Genomic DNA, 21,092 nt, shown 5'->3' with positions numbered 1-21,092 from the left:
TATAAACCAACTTGGACACTTGAATCAAAAGGCAAACACAAATTATGAATACCCATTGAATTGAGGTCCATTACTCACTTGATTAGGAATCCAAGGGCCCAAGACCTAAAGAGAGATGCATGCTATTTGTTGTGGATTAGATTAAGGGTCTGACATATCAGAAAAAGGACATGTCAATAAGGGGGCGAAATTCTATAGTGAGGGTGTGTACATGGTTACGCATTCAAGAAAGAAAGAGAGGGAAAATTGTGTTCAAATAGACCATGCCTGTTTTTTGATGAGTGAATACCAAATGCACAAATAAGAAGCAAAAGATTACTGGTCTGTCGTAATTAAATAAGGCGTGGAATTGAACCAGAAATACTGCGGGACGAAGCTCAATGAGAAAAGATTGTCTTGTCTATAAATTTTCTGCAGACACTGCTAAAGCCTAAAGCATAAAAAGTATTTTCCCCAACAAGAAGTGCAACATAGAGAGAAAATGGAAGAACTCGTATACCCAAGTGGTTATTGTGGAAGATGGAGAACACAATTAAAGAAACTGCATGCAAATTGCAATGTATATCCTCAGATAATATTGAACGACAATAATAACATGACACAGAAACAGAACACCAAACAAATATAAATTAAAGGGTGATCAAGAAAACAAAATAGTGATTAAAGAATTGCATATTCACTCACATTGCTTAGCTGACATATACAATGTGTCTGTCTGGTTAACAAAAAGAAAAAAGGTGTATAGACACATCAACGTAGTGTTGATGAGATAAAAAATGAAGAAGGATCAAAACACCAGGCCTGTGTTGTTGCGGCCAAAAAATTTTAAAGCACGGGCAATATCCTGTCTGCTTCTGGGGTAAGATTAACTTGAGTTGGTATGTACACCAGTATCAAAGAGTTAGCAGAGGACTACGCCTAATAGTCCGAGCGGAGAAAATCTTCGTAAGGTGTTCCTATAAGCGTCTTCTTCACATCATCCCAGTTCTTGATAAGGTCTGACAACGGTCCATTGTGTATCTTTACCTGACGGCTGGTTAATTCCATCTGTGGAAGGCTAAGAAACTCTTGAACTTCTTTTAGTTTCTGAATAAGAAGAAATAATGACTACTTTAGATGCATAATTCCAGGAAAATGTACACAAAAATAGTAGCAGAATTATAAGTCTTATGGTAGTAGTCTCCATGTGAATAATGAAAATATTTACAAGAACATACGATAACTCAAAGATTTCATGAAGGTTTTACTTAGATCCTTACAGTGCGGTTAATGTCCTCGTAGAACAAAACGATGTGCCTAGTGCTATTGAAGTACTCTAAAGCCTTTGAAGTTGTCAACTCCATTTCCTTAAGATCAGTAATCAACTTCGTGCAATTGATAGTAGGCTTGTACTTTTTCAGGGTATCAGCCTGCATATACAAGAAGTCACCAGATAAAATTTAAGATAATGAAAATGTGGTTGTGGTGGGGAGTGGAGGGAGAGGTAATCAGAGAGAGAGAGAGAGAGAGAGACCTCTTCTTCTGAATGTACATGTGACTTGTGGGTTCCATTCAATAGCTTAGCGTATCGATCATAAGAATTAGCAAGAACAGAAACCATTCTACGCAACAAGTTTCTTCGAAAGAGAAATATTGCAGAGACGCCCCTGCGATTGAAGTATTGCACAACTTCTTTGTGGTGCTCCATTAACCCCTGCAAAAGCCATAAGTTAGCTCTTCCACCATCTCCCCTTGGAGAAAAACAAGAATGACCAGTCAATTTGGTGATTGCAACCTTTAATATCTTTGCGATTCCAATATGGCCACTCTTCAGTCAATTTGGTGCTTTATATGATACATATATAAGGCCAACATGAAACAAGGAACAGTTTACCTCCTCGTCATGACTCATGAGACATAACACATATTAAATTGAAAAATTGAGTAAAATGAGAAGTTAACTGGGCGGATTAAGCAGTAAAACAATTGCCTTTAAGAATCTTAGATGGCCAACCACCCCTCATGTCACATCATATACAAATTTATTCATTATTGGTAAGTTATCACGTCAAAAACTTCATATATAAAAAGTAATTAATTAAACAGAATCTGTTAGAAAGTTGACAATTTACTGGACCATGGCATGGGAATACCATATTGATTGTTCTGATGCTTTGGACCAATCATGATCTAAGTTTCCAAGACCTTATTAGTACAACCTCTTAAACAGTAATATGGTTCGCATTGTTTTACATTTCCTACTAGTTGTCACTAAAAGGATAAGCTTTCCGCTAATCACTGAGCAGAAGACTTTGTATTCGATAACCATTATTAGCCTGAAGGAGAAAGACATTGTATACCTGATTAAGCATCCACTTGAAGCCAGTTGCTGCAGAGCATTCATTCTTCGAAGCACTACTGAACCAGTCCAAATTGTAAACTTTATCCAGAGTCTGTACAATTGAAGATATATTTTCCCTCCTAGACCTAACGGAGAATATCTCTCCATTAGAACTAACGTTTTTATGACTATTCAACAGGCTTTCAAACCACCCACTCCCTGATCTCTGCATCGACAAGATTGCAAAGAATCTTACAGGATTACGTGCACATTCAGCCCTAGAAATAGACCAAAACAGAGATTTAACAAAGCTGAAGATGCTCTTATCCAAAGAAACAAAAACAAACAAAGCTGAAAATGCCCAAATTCAAATTTGAAAAGTGCAAATTCTCAATTACCTGCTAAAAGTTTCAGGCATTGGGTAATGCTTATAAGGAATTTCTAGTAGTTTGGTGTCGTGGCAAGGCCTTGCAATGACTTTGATGCTTTGAAATCTAGTCATGGTTTGGATACTTAACTGCTTTAGACATATTGAGCAGATATAAACGCCAAAGACCATTGCAAATACTAGGACTGTCATCCTCAATAACAAAGGAGATTTCTTAGGAGGCTTTATGATCAGAGTTTCCTGTGAACCAAAATGGGGAAACGGGGAGTTAAATGAAAATCTTGATAAGGAGAGTTGATGAAAAAGTTGTAATCGGTATGCACAAATGTAATGTATGCTCTCTAAGTAACACTCACAACAATAATCAAGTATAACAATCCATAGAACCACTAAATACTAGTTCTACTACTAACCCAGTTCGAAGAATACAAATGTAAGTGTCCTTTTCAGCGGTAACATTAACAGCATAATAAACTTGGTTACAGATAAATTCTATTAAAGTCTCAAAACCCAGATCGAACATCCAGAGGAGCGGCCAGCACCAAACATTCTCCTTCAAATCCATATACATTTGTCTTTCACCCACAAAGCTGAGGGAACAGCCTTGAAGATAACACCTTTTACACGTGATTAAGGAAAAAGAAACTGGAAAAACAAAAAGAAGACGCCCACATATGCTTCAAGACTACCAGAATACATCTCTTACCAATATTTTATTTGAATAAACAAAATTTATGTATAAAAACAGCATTTTGAGCATAACCCACTACTTCATTTCAAACAGAAAGTGAACTTGAGAATTAAAAGCAGAAAATAACGAAAAGGAGGGAGTAAAGGCAGCACCTTGTTGAAGAAACAGATGTCTTCAGCCATTGTTTTACCAGAACCAGAGAGAAATCAAACAAAGACCGACCACCAAGCAGAGCTCAGACAGTACTGTTCATAACACCCTTCGAGTATCCCTAGCTAGTTCCTCAAAGAGAGATGAGAGAGACAGCAACAGAGAAAAAGGAAGCCAAATAAAGAAGCGTCTGGGTTTTGGAGCTTTTTTTTGGTCTTTTGGGAAACAGGGCCATGAAAAAAATTGAAAGGCCAAGTGGGAAACGCTGCAACACACAGCACAACAAAGCCTAACTCTTCTTCTTCTTGTTGGTCTCCGAGGGATTGTTTATTGGTAATAAGATATTTTATTTTTATATAAGCATTTTCTAAATTCTAATCAAATTGCCATACGCCCCCCAAATGCCGTAACCTAGCGCAATCTAAAAAGTCCAAGTTGCATACCAACAAAAGCAAAAGACTTCTTTCTTTACCCAAAAAAAAAAAAAAAGCAAATGACTTGAGGCGTTGAAGAGGGAAGAGAGTTTCCGACCAAAAAAAGGAAAATCAGAAACAAAAAATTAATAAAAGATAATAAAAGAGAAGGAAATATGTAGACTTTGACTTTTGTTTGATTACGATAGAATCTACAAATTACAAGAATATATATATAGTCCCTTTCTATTGAGAGATTTCTTAAATAATTTTATGTCCTTTTCTATTAAGAGATTTCTCAAATAATATTATTTGAGGGATACCCTTTTGGGTACCCTATAAATTTTTTTTCAATGATCTAAACCATATATTTTTTAAGTCTACATTCATAGATCATCCTTGCAAAAAATTAGACAAATCGAAAACCGTTTCGACATCCAATTGTATCCTACAAAATCAATGAACACAGTGCTTCAAGAAAGTACTAAAATTTCAATAACACAATTGAGCTGTCAAACGATATCGGATTCAAGTGATTTTTTGTAGAAATGATCTTTGAATGATTCTCTAAAACATAGACGGTTTGGATTAGTGAAATACAATACGGAATGAGCCATACAAGGATATCCCTCAAATAAGTTATTTGAGGAATCCCTCAACTGAAACTTTCTGTATATTATATACACACGACTAATATAAGTTGTTATTTACCAACTTTTGTTTATATATAAATAAAGTAGATGTGTGGGAATTGTGGAACTTATTTAAGTAGATGTGTGGGAATTGTGGAACTTATTTAAGTAATATGCTTCCTAAAGAAGAATTAAGCTACCGATTCCCAATTCTAAATTTTGATTTTTCTTAAGTGGCTTAAGATCTTTAATATTAAAGTTGAACTGACTTCGAATCGTACACTACATTGGAATGAATTATTATTTCAGATTGATTGGGCCGAATTATTATTTTAGAGTAAATGAGAATTATATTAAGTTGAATGATTAGAGTTCTATGGTTGGTGCGCATTTGAGATTAGACTATTGTTTAATTTAATTGTGACTCTTCAACCACGTTTTATTGGTACCTTGTGCTAAAATTAAAGTCTAATAAGGATTCCTAACAAATGTATTTCTACAACACTATGCTTCTTGTAATTTAGGAAATAGTAAAGTGGGTTAAGGACTTCTAAACCTACTTACATAGCTCTTCTCTAAATTAAGACGGATTTTGGATTAAACAAAGGTGGTTGGAAAACCTACCCCTTCCACAAATAGCTTAATAGCTGGAAGTATAAACCCTTCCACAAGAAAACAGGGACTCAAACTCTATGCTAATAGAACAGGACAACTTTTGGAGCGTTTTAAGGAGAGACCCCATTAAAAAAAACAAACAAACAAACCCAAGCATAAACGAGATAGAGATGGAGTGATGTCCCTCAAACTAATGGCGGATTCAAAAAAATTTCTAGAGTTGGGCTAAATTATTTATTTTTTGGGAGATCTTTTATAACCAAGAATTTTTGAGCTAATTAATATTGTATGGTAAGATTATATATTTTTATATATAGAAAATATGGTAGGATTTCAGTGGGTAGAAGAAAAAAAATCTAATGCGGGTGACTAGAATAAACTGAATTCTAAAAGATAAGTGGGTTAATATTTAATTGCAATGGATTTTGTTGTACAATTAAGACTAAACTACAAAACCAGCACTGGACTAAAGCCCAGTCGAGCCCCTTTGTAGATCCGCCATTGCCTCAAACCCTTTTAATTTTTATACTGCCTACCTCCTTTCTTATAAGGAAATACCTCTCTCTTCTGCACGTATGTTACACTGTTATTGACAAGAATGTATGAGTTCCTACACACAGGAAAAGAATGGAAGTATTTTCCAATCGTGAATTGTGATAGAGTGATGTTGATTTTCACCAACAGACCAAAGTACAATCCTCAGATAAGATAGCTGGCTATCAAATTGATGCACCTCCATTTATAGCATTCTAATCTTAGGCATTCCCTTGATTACAAAACTATGCTATCATGAATTTCAAATCATCCTTTAAAATATTTGATTATTTTAAAAAAAGAAGGGACTTTTTCTGTTTACCTCAAAAAAGTTAAATGCAGTTAAAGCACTTTTTTGCATTGTCAAACTTGAAAATGATTAGGTCTAGAAACGTTCATTGCTTCCAATATTAAAAAGCTATAATTAAGATTCCAAACACGAGTTTTGATTTTGGTAATCAAGGAAGGAAGTTTTCTGTTTCAGGCATTTACCAGTTCAATCTTTTATTTCAAGAGTTAGAAGACGTCAAAGTCGTATACATAGACTAGCATTTATGTGAACTAATGACCGATTAATTTGGAAAATCCATTTCAGGATGTGCTGGGAAGAAGAAGAAAGCAGCAGCTACTCTATAATTAATCCTATTTCAGAAAATCCATCAATGCAAGCAATCACATGATTTTCCAGCCCCACTTGAACCCAACTGCCAAGTGTTTCGTTTCAAGTACCCAAATTCTGTGTGTGTGTGTGTGTGAGTCAAGTGTCAACTTTTCTTTAAAGTTGAAGTTTCTTTCAAATTTCGAAATGGGTTACATTCAGAGATTAAAATAATTTTATATAAGAAAAAAAAAAAATATATATATATATATATATAATATACAAAGAGTTTCCATTGAGGGATCTCTCAAATAAGCTTATTTAAGGGACATCCCTTGTAGGGTCCACTCCGGATTGTATTTCACTAATCCAAACCGTCTATTTTGTAGATACTCATTCAAAGATCATTTCTAGAAAAAATCACTTGAATCCGATATCATTTGACAATTCAATTGAGTTATTGAAATTTTAGTATTTTCTTGAAGCACCGTGTTTATTGATTTTGTAGGACACAATTGGATGTTGAAAAGGTTTCCCATTTGTCTAATTTTTTGTAAGGATGATCTATGAATGAAGGCCTATAAAATAGATGGTTTGGATCATTGAAAAAAAAATTATAGAGTACCCTAAAAGACGTCCCTCAAATAAAATTATTTAAAAGATCCCTTAATAAAAAAGGACTATATATATATATATATACGAAGGAAAACGTGAAGCCCACTCTAAATAGTTTTGTGACAACCTACTTTGCTCAGTATTACACTATATATTATATATATAACTTTGCTTGTAGTATATATATTATTATCATATTACGGTTGAAGAATCTATGAGTATACCTCATTGTCCCACAGGAGCTATTCATTGCTTGCACTTTAAACAACCCTCTATCATTGTAATGGGGACAACATAATAAGTTAAGGGCACTGGTATCATATGGAAACTAGGTCATTGCTACTTGCCAAACAAGGAAGAATATGATATTTGAAATCCAAAGATGGTCGACTGTCCCAGTCATTATCCGTACATGCATCAACGGTTAAAACTCGATATTTTTGATAAAATCCTTACATATATTAGTGACAACAAAATAATATATAATTTGTGATATGTCTTTTTACATCGTCATGTCACAACTATTAATCATAACTTACTTATCATCACCTCTATTCGGAGAAATTTTTAAATCCGATTGTCGGAACAGGTCACCCATAGAAAAGTTAGAAACACATAACACATCAAAATTTCATGTATTTTAATTCAACTCAATCCCACATTGATTTTATCGTGTTAAGTGTGTTGTCGTATACTACAGCCGGACACAGTAAAACTCTCCTCCACCTGGGCTTTAGTTTGCAGACAAAAGCACAAAGAATTAAAGCGAGGACTGCCAAAACATGTGAGTCCAAATCTTTGTGATATACAAGTTGTAACAATGGAAAACAGCTGCTTCAAAACTCAGTACCAGTGGTACCGCTGCTTGAGCTTCAAGACAAAACCTGGACACTGCGTCTCTGACCAAAAAAAGAAAGGACACTAGGCACAGCCCATAATTACCCGCTTGGCACTCACTGCTTTGGAATGTGGCACCAAAATTTTCAATGAATTTCATGTCAGATGCATTGCATTCCATGCCGGAAGGAGTATCAAAACAAGTCTAACATATTCATATTCGAGGTCCAATGGGCTTCTGACCAGTAAAGCTTTCATTCTTTTCTTCTTTATTTGCTTAATCAGAGAAGTTGTTTTATCAGTTTCATGAGGGTCACTTGATGATCACGAGACTTGCATTTAGATGTTGTGCATTTGTCCGTATTGTTTAATATTTAGATAATTTTAATGATCTAATCGTTTAAGACATGACACATCAACAACTTATGTATTAAAAATTAGTTTTTTCATCAGAAAATTGTTTAAAATTATTATTGTTTAAATAAAAAAAATAAAGTTAAAAAATCCTCGAAAGTTGAGGGTAAGTGGGCTAGGAGGAGTTGGGGCGGGGAAGGGGAATCTGGGCTCAGGTCGGGGAGGGAAAAGGAGCTTGGGTATTGATCCACTCAGATTATGATTTTGAAAGTACATGAAAAAGTGTTATATGGAATATCAAATTGGAATTGCATATATCCATTGAATAAACCTCTCCACTCACTGCCCCTTCTCAATATACTCAATTGACCAAAAACTAAATCCTCCAAATTCTACAATTTGGAGAACCACTTTGATTTGTATTCACACCCTGCTTATTTCATGGTTGTGGGGGTCAATCTGTGTGTGAGAGGGAAAGACAGATGGTGGTGGCCAGGGCGGCTTTGAGTTGGGTATGGATGGCGGGGATAAGGGTGGGGAGGGAGAGTTGCGTGTCTTCTTTTTTAATCTTGAATTTTGATTTTTTTTTTAATTTTAAAATTGAATTAAGTTATTAGATTTTTTATTTTTATTTTTTAAGTTTACGTGTCGTGTGTCATGTCTTAAATAATTAGATCCTTAAGATAATCTAAATATTACGAAATACAAGTAAATGTACAATATCTAAATATAAAGCCTCAGATCCTTTATCATTTCTTGTGGAATTAGCTCATTACCTTTACCTACCTCAGATTTCGTGTGGGTTTTCATTTTTATTGCTACCTAGTTGCTATAAATTATTAACCTTAATATTTATGAACAACAAAGATGAATATTTATTAAATAATCTTGCAAGAGCGTTGAGTCATGACTCATGACTTGGTTAACCAAACCCTGGATAATCTTAAATATTTACATTTAAAGCACGCGCTTAGACTTTTCGTATGGAATATATATATATATATATATATATATATATATATATATATATATATATACTCAATACCGCACCCCAAACCTGAAGAGAGAAAGATATGATATGACTTTCTTAAAATTATATTAATTATATATACATATATCTAACCACATTTCATGTAACCGAAAGATTAAGAGCTTATTTGAGAGTGATTTTAGATAAATCAAAAAACAATATGGAGAATCACTTCTCCATATACTCACTTTAAGTTATTTTAAATGATTTTATGGAGAAGTTTATGAGAGGTGTTTCTCTCCAAAACCTATTCAAAATCACTTCCAAACAAACTCTAAAAAAAATTGCATGTAATGTGGATTGCCACATTACTTCCCCATATAATCACTTTAATTAGTACCACATTACTTGAACTGACTGGACCAGCTCACCAGCATTGCCACCCAAATGTCAAAGTTTCTTGGATTTCATCTTTTCAAAATATAATAATTTGTTAATTTAATTGTGTTCCTTGTGGATTTCGTCTTCGTATTCTTTGAACAAGAAAAAAAAATTAAAATAAACCCACAAAGATTATTTTATTTTGATTGAATTGGTCACGTAAACAAACGTATATTTGTTGGAATTTTTTGTGACATTAGTAAGACTAGAATTTAACCTATTTCAAGATTTTTTTTTTTGTGAAGAAAAGGGGCTAACGCCCAACAAAAAAATTAAATAATAATTCGAGGCTTACAGATTCCAAGTAAATCTTCACTAAAAAGGACCTAATAATGTCAAGATTTGAATAGCAATAAGGTACTTCATATTGGGAGACCATCAGTTAAGTCCAATCATTTTTATCTATACTTTATCTTATAATCCTTTAGTTAAACCAACACATGTTCTTGAAAACACTACCTCTAGGTCTTATTCTTGACCAAAAAAACTGCCTAGGTTTTATTAAATTGGATTGATATTGAAGTATGAACAAATGGCTATAAAATAAGGAGTATTGAAGGCATGGTATAAGCACGCAAAACCCAATGCCTCTAAGTCCAAGCCACAGTGTGTCATTTTCGATTGTATCGATCACCACATCCACAAGCTTGTCACAACAGATGGAAAATATAAGCTCATCTCTAAATGCCCTTCAGCCTCCAAAATATGGCAACCTCATAACAGTTCTCAGTATAGATGGAGGAGGAATTAGAGGAATCATCCCCGGTGTTCTTCTCGCTTACCTTGAATCTCAACTTCAGGTAAGGGCTCGCTTGGTAACACTTTTCGTTTTCGATTCATAATAAGCTTTACATAATTACATTATTAATTAGGTGGCATTAACTAATTAGGAACTAGATGGTGAAGATGCAAGGCTTGCAGATTACTTTGACGTTATTTCTGGGACAAGCACAGGTGGTCTAATTGCGACCATGCTAGCAGCACCTAATGACAACAATAGACCATTATACGCTGCCAAAGATATTGTCCCATTTTACCTTGACAACTGTCCAAAAATTTTCCCACAATCAAGGTAATATTATTGAAACACTAATGCGAAAATTGTAATTAGATGCATCGATATATAATTTTGCTTATTTTTGTCGGAAAAGAAAGATTCGGACTCGAACCTCTTCAAACAACATGAAGAAAAGTACCACTAAACTGGTAACTAACGCTCTTTCGGTCTCATGATTATACAGGGGACTGTGTGCTGCAGTTGTAGATCTAGTTAAAGTTCTAACAGGACCCAAGTATGATGGAAAGTATTTGCACAAGCTAATAAGAAATATAGTAGGGGACAAAAGGTTGGACCAAACCTTGACAAACGTGGTTATTCCAACGTTTGACATCAAGAAACTTCTGCCTGTCATATTTTCCTCTTATCAGGTTCTTTATTCAATCAATATATTAATTACTAATTACCAATTATGAGAAATCAATAATTTCATGTGGAATTTGATTGATAATTAAGCGAAGTTCTAAGTATTTTTGTCATGATCAAGGTGACAAGCCGTCCAGTGTTGAATGCTAAACTTTCAGACATTTGCATTGGTACCTCAGCAGCACCAACTTTGCTCCCTGCCCACTATTTCGAAAACAATGATCAACAAGGGGAACCAAAAGAGTTCAACCTCATCGATGGTGGCGTGGCCGCTAATAATCCGGTGATGCTCTTAATTACGCATGATTTTTTTTTTTTAAAAAATAGGTTTTAGAGTTCAGTATACCATATACAGTAAGAGTGACGGGAAATGCTAAAGAGACTTGCTTATAAGAAAGTTTCATGTACTGTGTACAGCCGCACTTTCTTTTAAGCAAGTCCAGTTAGCATTTCTCAGACTGTGACGCAGTGTTTTGTATGCAATTTGGAGGGTGTGTCATGACTGACTTAATTTTACTGTTGCTAAATTTAATATGGTTTCAGGCTTCGGTTGCCATTAGTGAAGTGATAAAACAAACTAAGAAGCAAAATCCAGATTTCATGGAGATTAAGCCCATGGAGTTATACGATCGTCTTTTGTTGGTTTCGTTTGGGACAGGCTCAAACAGAAGTGAGCTGAGGTACAATGCTAAGAAGGTTTCCAAATGGGGTGTTATAGGGTGGTTATACGAGGATGGGTCAAGTCCTTTATTGGAATGCTTTGATGAAGCAAGTGCTTGTATGGTTGACTACCACAACTCTGTGGTTTTCCAAGCCCTCCATTCTGAACAGAACTACCTCAGAATTGAGGTAACTGAGTTTGAATATAATATATTTATATTATAATTTATATGTTCGTTAATTTACAAATATATATTATATTGAATATTGAGAAACCAGGAGGACACGCTAAAGGGAAATCTAGCTTCAGCTGATAAAGCTACCAAGGAGAACTTGGAAAATCTAGTGGAAGTTGGGAATACATTGCTCCAGAAACCAATTTCAACCATGGATTTGGATACGGGTCTCTACGAACCAGTTGAAAATGGTGGCACCAATCAGCAAGCACTTCAAAGGTAACCCTTATCAGATGGTTATGCTGCAGATGCAGAATCAACATTTTTTCTTGAATTAGAATTAGTCAACGACTCCTCATCATCATCATTGATTGTGTTAATGCTTGTTGACCAAGAAAATGCTTGTATTGTATTGTAGGTTTGCAAAATTACTTTCGGACGAAAAGAAGCTCCGGGAGTCAAAATCACCAAAATCTAACATTAAGTAATGAGTTGTGTTGTAAGTGCGCTGCTTGCTTGTATCTCCTTCAAGGCTCTAGCTAGCAATGGCAATGCAAGTGGTTGACTTTGGAAATATATTTTCTGAAAATTATTTGGAAAGTTGGCATAATAATCCACAGCAGCCTCTACTGCATAAGCAAAGGGTATGGGGCTCCTAATTGTGTCTTGGAGCTGGATGGACGCTGATTGTATATTTATATTATTATTCTTTTTGCCGGTTACAACGTTTGATTGTATTTAGGTTCTTTTTATTAATGAAATTTAAATAATTATCTTTTTCCAAAAGGCAAAAGAAAAAAACTCAATTCCATTTTCATACCCAATAGTGACCTATTTGATGCTTCACATATAGAGTTTATTTTCATGCATTGCCATTTAGAATCAAGGCAATGGAGAACTCCAAAAACCCACACACCTAAGGCAAATTGGGCCTACTCAATGCTAACAAACAATATAAAACCACAAAACCAATCCATGAATGCTTTCTTCATCTTTTTATCAACCAACAGTGTTTTATTAATGGCTGACAGAATCCCCATACATGATAATATACCAAGAACAGCCAGTGTTAAGCGTTAACAAGACATAATACTGTACCTCTCTTTGTAACTACGTGTATGTCTATCTACATGGGAAACTCTTATGCACAAATTGAATCAAATAATAGGGAAAAATTAATCGTACATAGGATAGCTGCAAAACCGCTACAATTCAACTATGCAAATATTTGCTGAATGACTGTCTCAGCGTTTCCATTGTACTGTGCAAGAAGATGGATGGCATCAGCCCTGGGCAAGGCTAGAAACTCCTGCAATCGTCCAAAATAGTATAATTAGTTGTACGGAACAAACATGTGTTACAATTTAGAAGATGGGATAACCATACAAAGATCTGGATTAACATTTCTTGTTGACATAGGGGAACCCTTTTGGTTGGGGAATGCATTGATAATCAAGTAATCTTATGTCGCAAGGAAAGACCAGGAATGGGAATGACAAATGATGCACAATGGATAGGAATAATCTATGAAGATGCCAATCTTTGGTAAGCCTATGGAGGTAAAACTAAAAAGTTCCTCAAAACCAAAAAACCACCACTCAAAGGCAAGGCAATGTACAGAAAGATGTAACTTAAGTTCATAACTTACCATTACTTTCAGTATTGCATTTTCATCACACACAACATCTCTAGATGAAACTTGAGTCAGACTGCTCCCATCTTCCACCATCCTGGTGCTTGAAGATACTGTAACTTGGGAAGACCCGTTAGAGCAACTATCTGCATTTGACTTTGAAATTGCAGCAGCAGCGAGCGAAGGAGTAGTAACATCTTTTAAGGAATCAATCTTCAATAGATTTTCAAAGTGATCTTTACACATTTGAAGTTTAAACCACTCATTATGTGTGTGAAGGGTAGCTCTCATTATTTTCATAAGCTGGGGTTCGTCAATGCCAAGCCTCCTACCAATTGCAACCTATCCGACACAGAAGCAATTGATTAATTCTTACTTATGGCATGGTGCAATGTAAATAATATATATTACATTTAAGAACTGTGTCCAGATGGAAAAATGATTTGATGGTAGTTATCCTAAAACCCTAGCAGAAAAGAGTTGTGCAGTGAATACCAACTGCAACCTTAAAGAACGCAGTACAAACTAAGAACTGAATCAATTAATGAAATAAATTGCATGAGCATTCCTATTAACTGAATTATGACAATTAGTCATGGGATACCTGTAGTGAAGTTGCAAGAGCATGTAAGGGCAAGCCTTTTCCAAGTGCATCTTCATTAGGTTGGAGCAGTGCTAACAAAGTCTCCTTCAAGGGCTTCAGTAAAGCTTGATCGCTAGCAGCTAATGGACCTAAATGAGAGCAAGCAACCCTCAGAGCACTAGAATGATCACCGGAGGTGACAAGCTTAAGGAATTCAACCTACAGGTTGGTGAAAAGATTAGACAGTAGTTTTGTATCATAAAATCTTAATAAAAACCATTTACTTCAATGAAGCTACTGACAATACATGCTCAAAGTACCTGCTTAAGTTGGAACAGCAAAGTGGGATTTTGTACAAAAAAGTTTGGGTCCATAGCATTAACTTCTTCCACAACCTCCGCAGCCATCCCTTTGCTAGTTAGTTCCTTCATCCCAAGCACAATCTCATATTTATCCTCCACATTGTTAATGTCTAAACTTAAACATTCTGAAGCCTGCAGAACAACACTCTTGTCAACTAACAACCAATAACATCACTGGTACTACCAATACAACATATAAGTAATTACAACAAAACAAAACCTGCTGTTCCCTTGATGAACACATATTGGAAACCACGGCCGTCGTGCTAAGCTCTTTACTTGTTTCATTATAGGAAACGCCAGTAGTAAAACAAATATCATCTTGTCTTCCCCTCCATCGCTTGCGTTTACTTCTTTCTGCAGTTACATTGGCTTTGCTTCTTTGTGGAACTCTGAGATTATCAGACTGATGTGATCCACTGGTGCTACAATCTTCATGGTTGTTTGTTGACTCAAAAGCATAACGTAATTCAACATCTACTCCTTGCATGCTAGTCACTTCAGAATTCTTTCCAGGGGAACCACCTAGGTTATCATTAGTACTGATGGAAATTTCACCATCAGAATGTTTGCCGGCACCAGAATCTACCTCATGGGAACTGCCTCTTGACAAACAAAACCCAATCCCTGGTTGATCAACTTTCAAAGATTTAGAAGGGCTTTGTATTCCAGCTGCTGTCATTGGGAGGTAGATCAGTAGGAGAACCAGAAATTAAGAAGAAGGAAAAAAAAAAAAAAAACACACACACACACACACACACACACACGTCTATGAAACATTAAAAAAATAATGAAATGAAAAAGTTGAATTATCACCTGAAGAAGATGGAATACCAGAATCCACAATGCCCCTGTAAACACAGTACTCGCGAACAAGCTCATCAAGCATGATAACATCAAACCTCATTCTACATAATTCATTCTGCAGTAGATAAGTATTAAGAACAAAAATTAATATCAGTAAAGTCAAAATATTGAGCCAACCATATATAATTCAAAGAACCTCATAAATGATTTACAGTAGCATCATTAGGTTTATTTTTCCAGGGAACCACTAAACATGCAAGAAATAAGAGTTATGGATAAGCATCCAATGACCGAACTCCTATGAATTGTGAAATGTAATAACATATATTCAAACTTAAAGCAACTGTGATGAAAATAACGTTGAAAAGGTAATTAATAACCTGGAACGCCTGAAATAAATCACCCTTAGCAAATCTCAAGCTATCTACTGCTCCTTGTCTTGTAAGCTCCACAGCATGTGCAAGAGCTTGTATGTCCACCTGGTTTTCCAAACCACACATAAAATTATATAAGACATGGTTAGCAGTTTAATTATATAAGACATGCTGACTATACGATAATTCTTTGTTTACCTTCTGTAACATCTACAGAAAAAAGTTCAAATTTTAGAAATCTCACCTCATCAAAAGGAGGTGCTTCATACAGGGTCTCCTGGGGTGTTGCTGGGGGGTCCCGCTCCTCAAGAAGCAGCCTCTGAGTAAGATCAGAAATGGGTGACGAAATTCCTTGACGAAAACAAAATCCCTTGTGTATGCTGCATAAGACAGGGATAACTTTAAAAGACTACTACAATGAATCTAGTACCTGTGCTGTATCCCCACCACACAGGCACTCTCACTCACTCACACCCCAAAGAATAGAATAATGTTGATTGCAAGTAACTAAATTAAAGTCAATGAGGTAACACCTTATTAAATATATCAATGTCATCGAGAAGACTGGATCATAAGCATGTAAATGGGCTCTTAAGACAGTGGAAATCAATCCAGCAATGTCAAACCTCCTCCTTTCAGACCACTGGAAAACATAAAACAAGCATGCCCTTTACGTCAGTCTACATGTATGGTATGGGGAAAAAAGAAAAGAACCATAGGTCATAGTTGCGTTGACATTACATAAAATATCCCACCTCGCTTGCTACTGGAGAAGTTTGATCTTCTTTGTCATAAATAAAAGCAAGAAGTACATGCTTGAATTCCTCATATGCTTCCTTGAATGCAATAAAAACATCCATCAGAACTCATAATTGAACAGAGTAAGCAACTTGCATCAAACATTTAGTAAACTAGCACAAACCCAATACTCATATTTGCTCAATTTTGACACACGGACAATAGAGCTATAGCCAACCTCTCCAGTCTCTTAGTGGTGAATTCCGTTAGAAGATTATTGAAAGAAAGATACTTTACGATGCTTGATACAAAGATCAAGTTTTTTAAGTACCGGATAAGCGTCAAGGGCACAAGGAGCAAGAGCATTTCTCAGGCAATTAATTGCACAATCACGATCCTCTGTGGTTCCTCTCCTCAATAGCTCAATAAACCTCTTTAAGAAAATAGCACAAAGTTAATAATTTTGATATGAAAAAACAAAAAACAAATAAAACCCTTAAAAACTGTAATTTACAATATTTTCGGGCGTTTTCTCGGCAGCCAAACAGCTAAGAGTACCTGTTTCTGCAAGCGGAAGAGGAGCCTGTGATCTTCGAGAATGAAAGGGGCGTGGGAGCGAAGGAGATCGATGGCGGCGTCAATGTCACCGGCCTCTAACAACCGTCTGATCTGGCGAATGATCAATCTCGAGTGGTAAGACGAGGAGGAGATAGAGGAGGGAGAAGAAGAAGAAGGTGGGGAAGAGGGTGGAGAAGACGACGTCGTAAAGGAGGAGTCTTCGACTAGCTTCTCGGATTTGGCGAAATCGATGATGAGAGCGTCCAGGGCTTCCCAGTTAATCGGCGTTGTGTCCATTTTAGAATTTCTCGGGAAAATTTCGGGTTGTTTGGTTGGAAGGAAAATGAAAATAATTGTATTTGAACGAGATGGAGAGAAAATTGGTGGAGGGCCGGAAGGGAAAATGTTTCTCTAAAACGGAGAGTGGACACGAGGTGGAAAACTGTGGATCGATTGGAGGTTATTTTTATAGGTTTCACCACGTGGCTGTAAATTAGAAGACAGAAAGGGCGGGTGTTGTTACTCTTACCGGGTGGAGGTCTAGGGACCTCGAAAGATCTGTGATCTCACCTGCTGACATTGTTGGATAAGAGTCAATACTTTCGTGGCATATTGAACTTTTTCTCTCTGTCTAATGAGACATTCTAATAATATATGTTAAAATTTTCTTTTTTGTTGTCATTTTTAGAGAGGGAATGAGATAAACTCTCAAGCAAAGGGAATACTAGTTTTTGCTAACTCGGCCAATAATACAATGATAAGTAATTTGTTATTAATTGAGGATAACAAAATAGTATTATCTCAATTACAAGTAAATTTTTTTCAAAAAGAATAGGGACAGTTTGGCCCACCTTTTTGATGTGGTGCCACCCATATGCATGTTAAAAATTATTAAAGAAAGCATTATGTTTCTTGATTATATTGGAGGGTATCGAGTATGGACTACCAAACCCTCCACATATCATAAGCCTAACCTATTATTATTATTATTCCATATTTTCTCGTTACTTGAACTCATTAGAACAACTTATCTTATATTTGAAAAAAGAAGAAGACGAGATTATGAAATTTCAAATATTTGAAAAAAAAAAATTAATACCACGAGATTATGTACAAAGTGGCAACATTATGGTTCAAATTAAATTACATGTTTGTTATTGGAACGTATGATTAAAGTCACAACTAATAGTTTTCTTTATGTACCACCATACATATAAACATACATAAATTAAATTAGCTCATTAACTTTTTACAAAATTAGGATTGTTGTTGTTGTTGCCAACATTTACAAAATTAGATTTAACTATGACATCCTTGTGTCTTGTCATCATGCATAAATTAGGTACAAGTGGAATATATATATATATATATATAATATTGTATGTCTCGTTTGTTGGTTTTATGGTGTAGCTAAAGTTCATCAAGTCTTGAGTTCGACTCACATCCGTTGATTCAACGTTTTATAATTATAAAAAACGTATATATAGTAACGGTCCACAATGGATGTCTCACAGAAAAGTTGTAATCCTCATTTGCTCCTCTCTTTTTTTCTTTAATGGAGAACACCAATATATTATTTTCATGAAAATTGGAAAATTACAACCATTTGAAAATAAAATTAATAAAAATTGGCGAGCAAATGAGAGATATATATATATATATAAATTATTATTAATGAATAAAACTTGCACCAGATGTGTCAAGCAATATGCCAATATCATGATTCTAATACCAAGTATAAATTCACTTAAACACAATTATAATTAAGATAATGAATCTATTATATATTGTAATCAAATGGAGGACCACTAATGTAATCGTTCCTTTCGCAGTCTTCTCTCCTCCGATAGTTTTTGAGCAAATCTGCCAAGCCACAAACACAAGTATTAATGCTTAATTATTAGCTTGATATAAGTTTAATGGTTATGAAATACATTATGACGTCACTACCTAGTGAGGACTTCTTGATTGGTGGCTCCATTGTGAGCTGGTTCAAATATCCCTGTATCAAGATTCATCCTTGAAGCAGGCTTCTGCAACAGACTCTCACCAGTCTTTATTAGCTCCCTCATGTTCTCCTTCGTTGCCTTGTCTGTCGATGATGTGTTCCCACTTAATGTGTCATCCTAGATTGGAGTTCACACATAGTAATAAATCATGAAAAATACTTTGAAACCCTTATTCGTATGACATTATTGATCACATATTTGACCGATACAGAAATGACCTCAAGTTGAATATGCTTCGATTAGAGATGTATATGGAATGCAAAAATTATAGCATTAATTTCTTAGGTTGATGAAATATATGTACCTGAATGCGAAGGTAGTTGTGCTCGCATTTGACAGACCTGAAAATCAAGGACATGTGAAGGTCGACCATGTCTCCGCTAGCAAATGTGAAGGCATCAAGTAAAGGGCAATGGCCATCCTTGTAAAGCCAGCCCAAAATCCCCCACTTTGCTGCCATTTTTGCGTTGTATTTTTTCTCTATCTTTGAAGTCCCTGTGCCCAGTGAGAGCATAAGGTATTTCTCATATTGTAGACTTTGTGGTGAGGCCAGATCATCTGGACTGCCTGGGAACACTTTCCCTGTTGGCTTCATTGCCAGCAATGCCTTTCCAATTCAAATCACACACACAAAAATGATCATAAGAAGGGAAGCACAAAGAAAAGATGTTCCATAAACAAGTACTTGGATGAATTAAGGACCATGGTACCATATTAATTAGTATCAAGCATCAATATAACTTCAATAAAACTATTTGTACCACATTTAACCCTATCTTTCAAACAAATCTCACCGTACCTGAATGAGAGGTGGTCGGTAAATATATGATACTTACAGGATTGTTTGCTGCCACCCCACCATCAACAAGGTGGAATTCCCTTTCATTTCCTTCTGAATCTTTAGTTTTGAAATGATGAGCTGGGAGATAAGTTGGAGCAGACGAAGTACCGATGCAAACATCTGATAGCAATGCATCCTCAGAAAATTCCATCTCTGCCTGCGAACATTTTTCAACCATGCTGCTATACATTACTCATATCATATCATATTTTTCCTAATCTCTCAGTGATATATAATAAATTGTATGTGCAACTTATGAAATTATAAGTTATAAGTTGATACCTCGAAGGTTGAGAAGACATGGGGTTGTAGCAATTTGATGTCAAATGTAGGCACCACAATTCGAGTTACAGTTTCATGCAGTCTTCGAGTTCCAAGTATTTTGCGAACCAACTTTCTGAGATACTTGCCATCATATTTGGGTCCCCTTAAGGCTCTCATTCTCATAAGTGGTCCACTACATTATCCATTAATTAATATCATGGGATGCAATTAGAACTAAACTTGCAAAAGAAATTATATAATTAGTGATCATTAATTATTAATGAACCTGGATTGAGGGAATATTTTGGGGCAATGGTTGAGATAGAATGGAACAATATCTTTGGCCTCATAGAGAGGTCGTTTGTTTTGGTCAGGTGCTGTCAACATGGCTGTTATTAGGCCTCCTGTGCTTGTTCCTGCGATCACGTCGAAGTAATCTGCAATTCGGGCTTCTTCTCCATCCAGTTCCTAAGCACACACATACACAACAAAAACAAAACAAAAATCAGTCTAAATTTTCCATGTAATTTGGATGATGATGATAATTAGTATATAGATAATTGCATACTTGTAATTTGGATTCAAGGAAAGTCAATATGGTTGCAGGGATTATGCCTCTAATTCCTCCACCATCAATGCTTAGAACAGTGATTTTATCACCATAGCTTGATGGGTTGATTTCTTCACGCAGAGACATTATTTGATTTTCAGCTTGCTAAGCAAGTAATCTAATACATGACGACGATGCATGGACCTCCTCATGTATAAATAGGTAAAGTCTCAAACTTTCAACCCTAAACCCATGTGCTTGTACAGGGTTGGCCAGCTGGGATTGGCTGCATAATGATTTGAAAATGAAAGCTAATATATTAAAAAAAGGTTTTGCAATTTACACTTGAACCCATGTAAACTTAAATTGGCTACATGATCAAGATATGAAGAAACAAGGTCATGTTAGAGCCATGCTCATGCTTTATCAGATATTAATTAGTAACATGGATAGTTAGGTGAGTTTGACTATGGGGCTTGGACATGCCAAACAATCGTAAATGTATTTCCTGATGCGTATAGTGCTGCATATGTTTTTCTAAAGTATGTGTATGTGG

At 35.5% G+C, this 21,092-nt stretch overlaps 4 protein-coding genes across 5 annotated transcripts; 1 reads left to right on the top strand and 3 right to left on the bottom strand.

Annotated features, from left to right (window-relative positions):
- Nucleotides 1–623: 623 nt before the first annotated feature.
- LOC117634482 lies at nucleotides 624–3,860 on the bottom strand. Its single transcript, XM_034368615.1, has 6 exons — nucleotides 3,552–3,860; nucleotides 2,719–2,948; nucleotides 2,340–2,598; nucleotides 1,514–1,693; nucleotides 1,260–1,409; nucleotides 624–1,086 (listed from the first exon to the last, which is right to left on the bottom strand). Exons 1-6 carry the CDS (start codon nucleotides 3,579–3,581, stop codon nucleotides 919–921), a joined length of 1,017 nt encoding a protein of 338 aa, XP_034224506.1. The 5' UTR covers nucleotides 3,582–3,860; the 3' UTR covers nucleotides 624–918.
- Nucleotides 3,861–10,217: 6,357 nt separating this feature from the next.
- LOC117634527 (patatin-like protein 1) lies at nucleotides 10,218–12,100 on the top strand. The gene is made up of 6 exons (XM_034368674.1): nucleotides 10,218–10,325; nucleotides 10,449–10,630; nucleotides 10,800–10,986; nucleotides 11,103–11,264; nucleotides 11,525–11,830; nucleotides 11,921–12,100. The coding sequence occupies exons 1-6, from the start codon at nucleotides 10,218–10,220 to the stop codon at nucleotides 12,098–12,100; spliced, it is 1,125 nt and encodes a 374-aa protein (XP_034224565.1).
- Nucleotides 12,101–12,772: 672 nt separating this feature from the next.
- Nucleotides 12,773–17,331, bottom strand: LOC117634526. 2 transcript variants are annotated; one of them, XM_034368672.1, is made up of 12 exons: nucleotides 16,873–17,331; nucleotides 16,646–16,747; nucleotides 16,332–16,412; nucleotides 16,110–16,219; nucleotides 15,821–15,956; nucleotides 15,583–15,681; nucleotides 15,212–15,317; nucleotides 14,616–15,070; nucleotides 14,354–14,527; nucleotides 14,055–14,252; nucleotides 13,466–13,792; nucleotides 12,773–13,126 (listed from the first exon to the last, which is right to left on the bottom strand). In XM_034368672.1, exons 1-12 carry the CDS (start codon nucleotides 17,167–17,169, stop codon nucleotides 13,034–13,036), a joined length of 2,178 nt encoding a protein of 725 aa, XP_034224563.1. In that variant the 5' UTR covers nucleotides 17,170–17,331; the 3' UTR covers nucleotides 12,773–13,033. The 2 variants fall into 2 exon arrangements, with proteins under 2 accessions (XP_034224563.1, XP_034224564.1); XM_034368673.1 differs by having other exon boundaries at nucleotides 14,616–15,067; nucleotides 16,873–17,329.
- A 1,188-nt stretch (nucleotides 17,332–18,519) lies between these two features.
- Nucleotides 18,520–20,809, bottom strand: LOC117634932 (patatin-like protein 1). The gene is made up of 7 exons (XM_034369214.1): nucleotides 20,555–20,809; nucleotides 20,273–20,454; nucleotides 20,005–20,179; nucleotides 19,718–19,879; nucleotides 19,186–19,488; nucleotides 18,823–18,998; nucleotides 18,520–18,735 (listed from the first exon to the last, which is right to left on the bottom strand). Exons 1-7 carry the CDS (start codon nucleotides 20,681–20,683, stop codon nucleotides 18,681–18,683), a joined length of 1,182 nt encoding a protein of 393 aa, XP_034225105.1. The 5' UTR covers nucleotides 20,684–20,809; the 3' UTR covers nucleotides 18,520–18,680.
- Nucleotides 20,810–21,092: the final 283 nt, after the last annotated feature.

This window comes from Prunus dulcis, chromosome 7, assembly GCF_902201215.1.
Source record: "Prunus dulcis chromosome 7, ALMONDv2, whole genome shotgun sequence".
In the NCBI taxonomy this organism is placed as follows: Eukaryota; Viridiplantae; Streptophyta; class Magnoliopsida; order Rosales; family Rosaceae; genus Prunus; species Prunus dulcis.
Note: the sequence above shows the minus strand (reverse complement) of the source record. Positions and strands in the feature narration are given on the sequence as shown.

What these genes read in the sequence shown, in the direction of transcription:
- LOC117634482 (XM_034368615.1), bottom strand. Translation starts at nt 3,581, where the DNA reads ATGGCTGAAGACATCTGTTTCTTCAACAAG. An exon ending in ATGCCTGAAACTTTTAGCAG is followed by an intron (nt 2,599 to 2,718) that starts GTAATTGAGAAT and finishes GTCTATTTCTAG; the next exon opens with GGCTGAATGTGCACGTAATC. An exon ending in TCAAGTGGATGCTTAATCAG is followed by an intron (nt 1,694 to 2,339) that starts GTATACAATGTC and finishes TGGCTTTTGCAG; the next exon opens with GGGTTAATGGAGCACCACAA.
- LOC117634527 (XM_034368674.1), top strand. Translation starts at nt 10,218, where the DNA reads ATGGAAAATATAAGCTCATCTCTAAATGCCCTTCAGCCTCCAAAATAT. An exon ending in TCATATTTTCCTCTTATCAG is followed by an intron (nt 10,987 to 11,102) that starts GTTCTTTATTCA and finishes GTCATGATCAAG; the next exon opens with GTGACAAGCCGTCCAGTGTT. An exon ending in AGAACTACCTCAGAATTGAG is followed by an intron (nt 11,831 to 11,920) that starts GTAACTGAGTTT and finishes TTGAGAAACCAG; the next exon opens with GAGGACACGCTAAAGGGAAA.
- LOC117634526 (XM_034368672.1), bottom strand. Translation starts at nt 17,169, where the DNA reads ATGGACACAACGCCGATTAACTGGGAAGCCCTGGACGCTCTCATCATC. An exon ending in GTGCCCTTGACGCTTATCCG is followed by an intron (nt 16,413 to 16,645) that starts GTACTTAAAAAA and finishes ATTGCATTCAAG; the next exon opens with GAAGCATATGAGGAATTCAA. An exon ending in TGCTGTTCCAACTTAAGCAG is followed by an intron (nt 14,253 to 14,353) that starts GTACTTTGAGCA and finishes ACCAACCTGTAG; the next exon opens with GTTGAATTCCTTAAGCTTGT.
- LOC117634932 (XM_034369214.1), bottom strand. Translation starts at nt 20,683, where the DNA reads ATGTCTCTGCGTGAAGAAATCAACCCATCAAGCTATGGTGATAAAATC. An exon ending in AAAATATTCCCTCAATCCAG is followed by an intron (nt 20,180 to 20,272) that starts GTTCATTAATAA and finishes TGGATAATGTAG; the next exon opens with TGGACCACTTATGAGAATGA. An exon ending in AATCAAGAAGTCCTCACTAG is followed by an intron (nt 18,736 to 18,822) that starts GTAGTGACGTCA and finishes GTGGCTTGGCAG; the next exon opens with ATTTGCTCAAAAACTATCGG.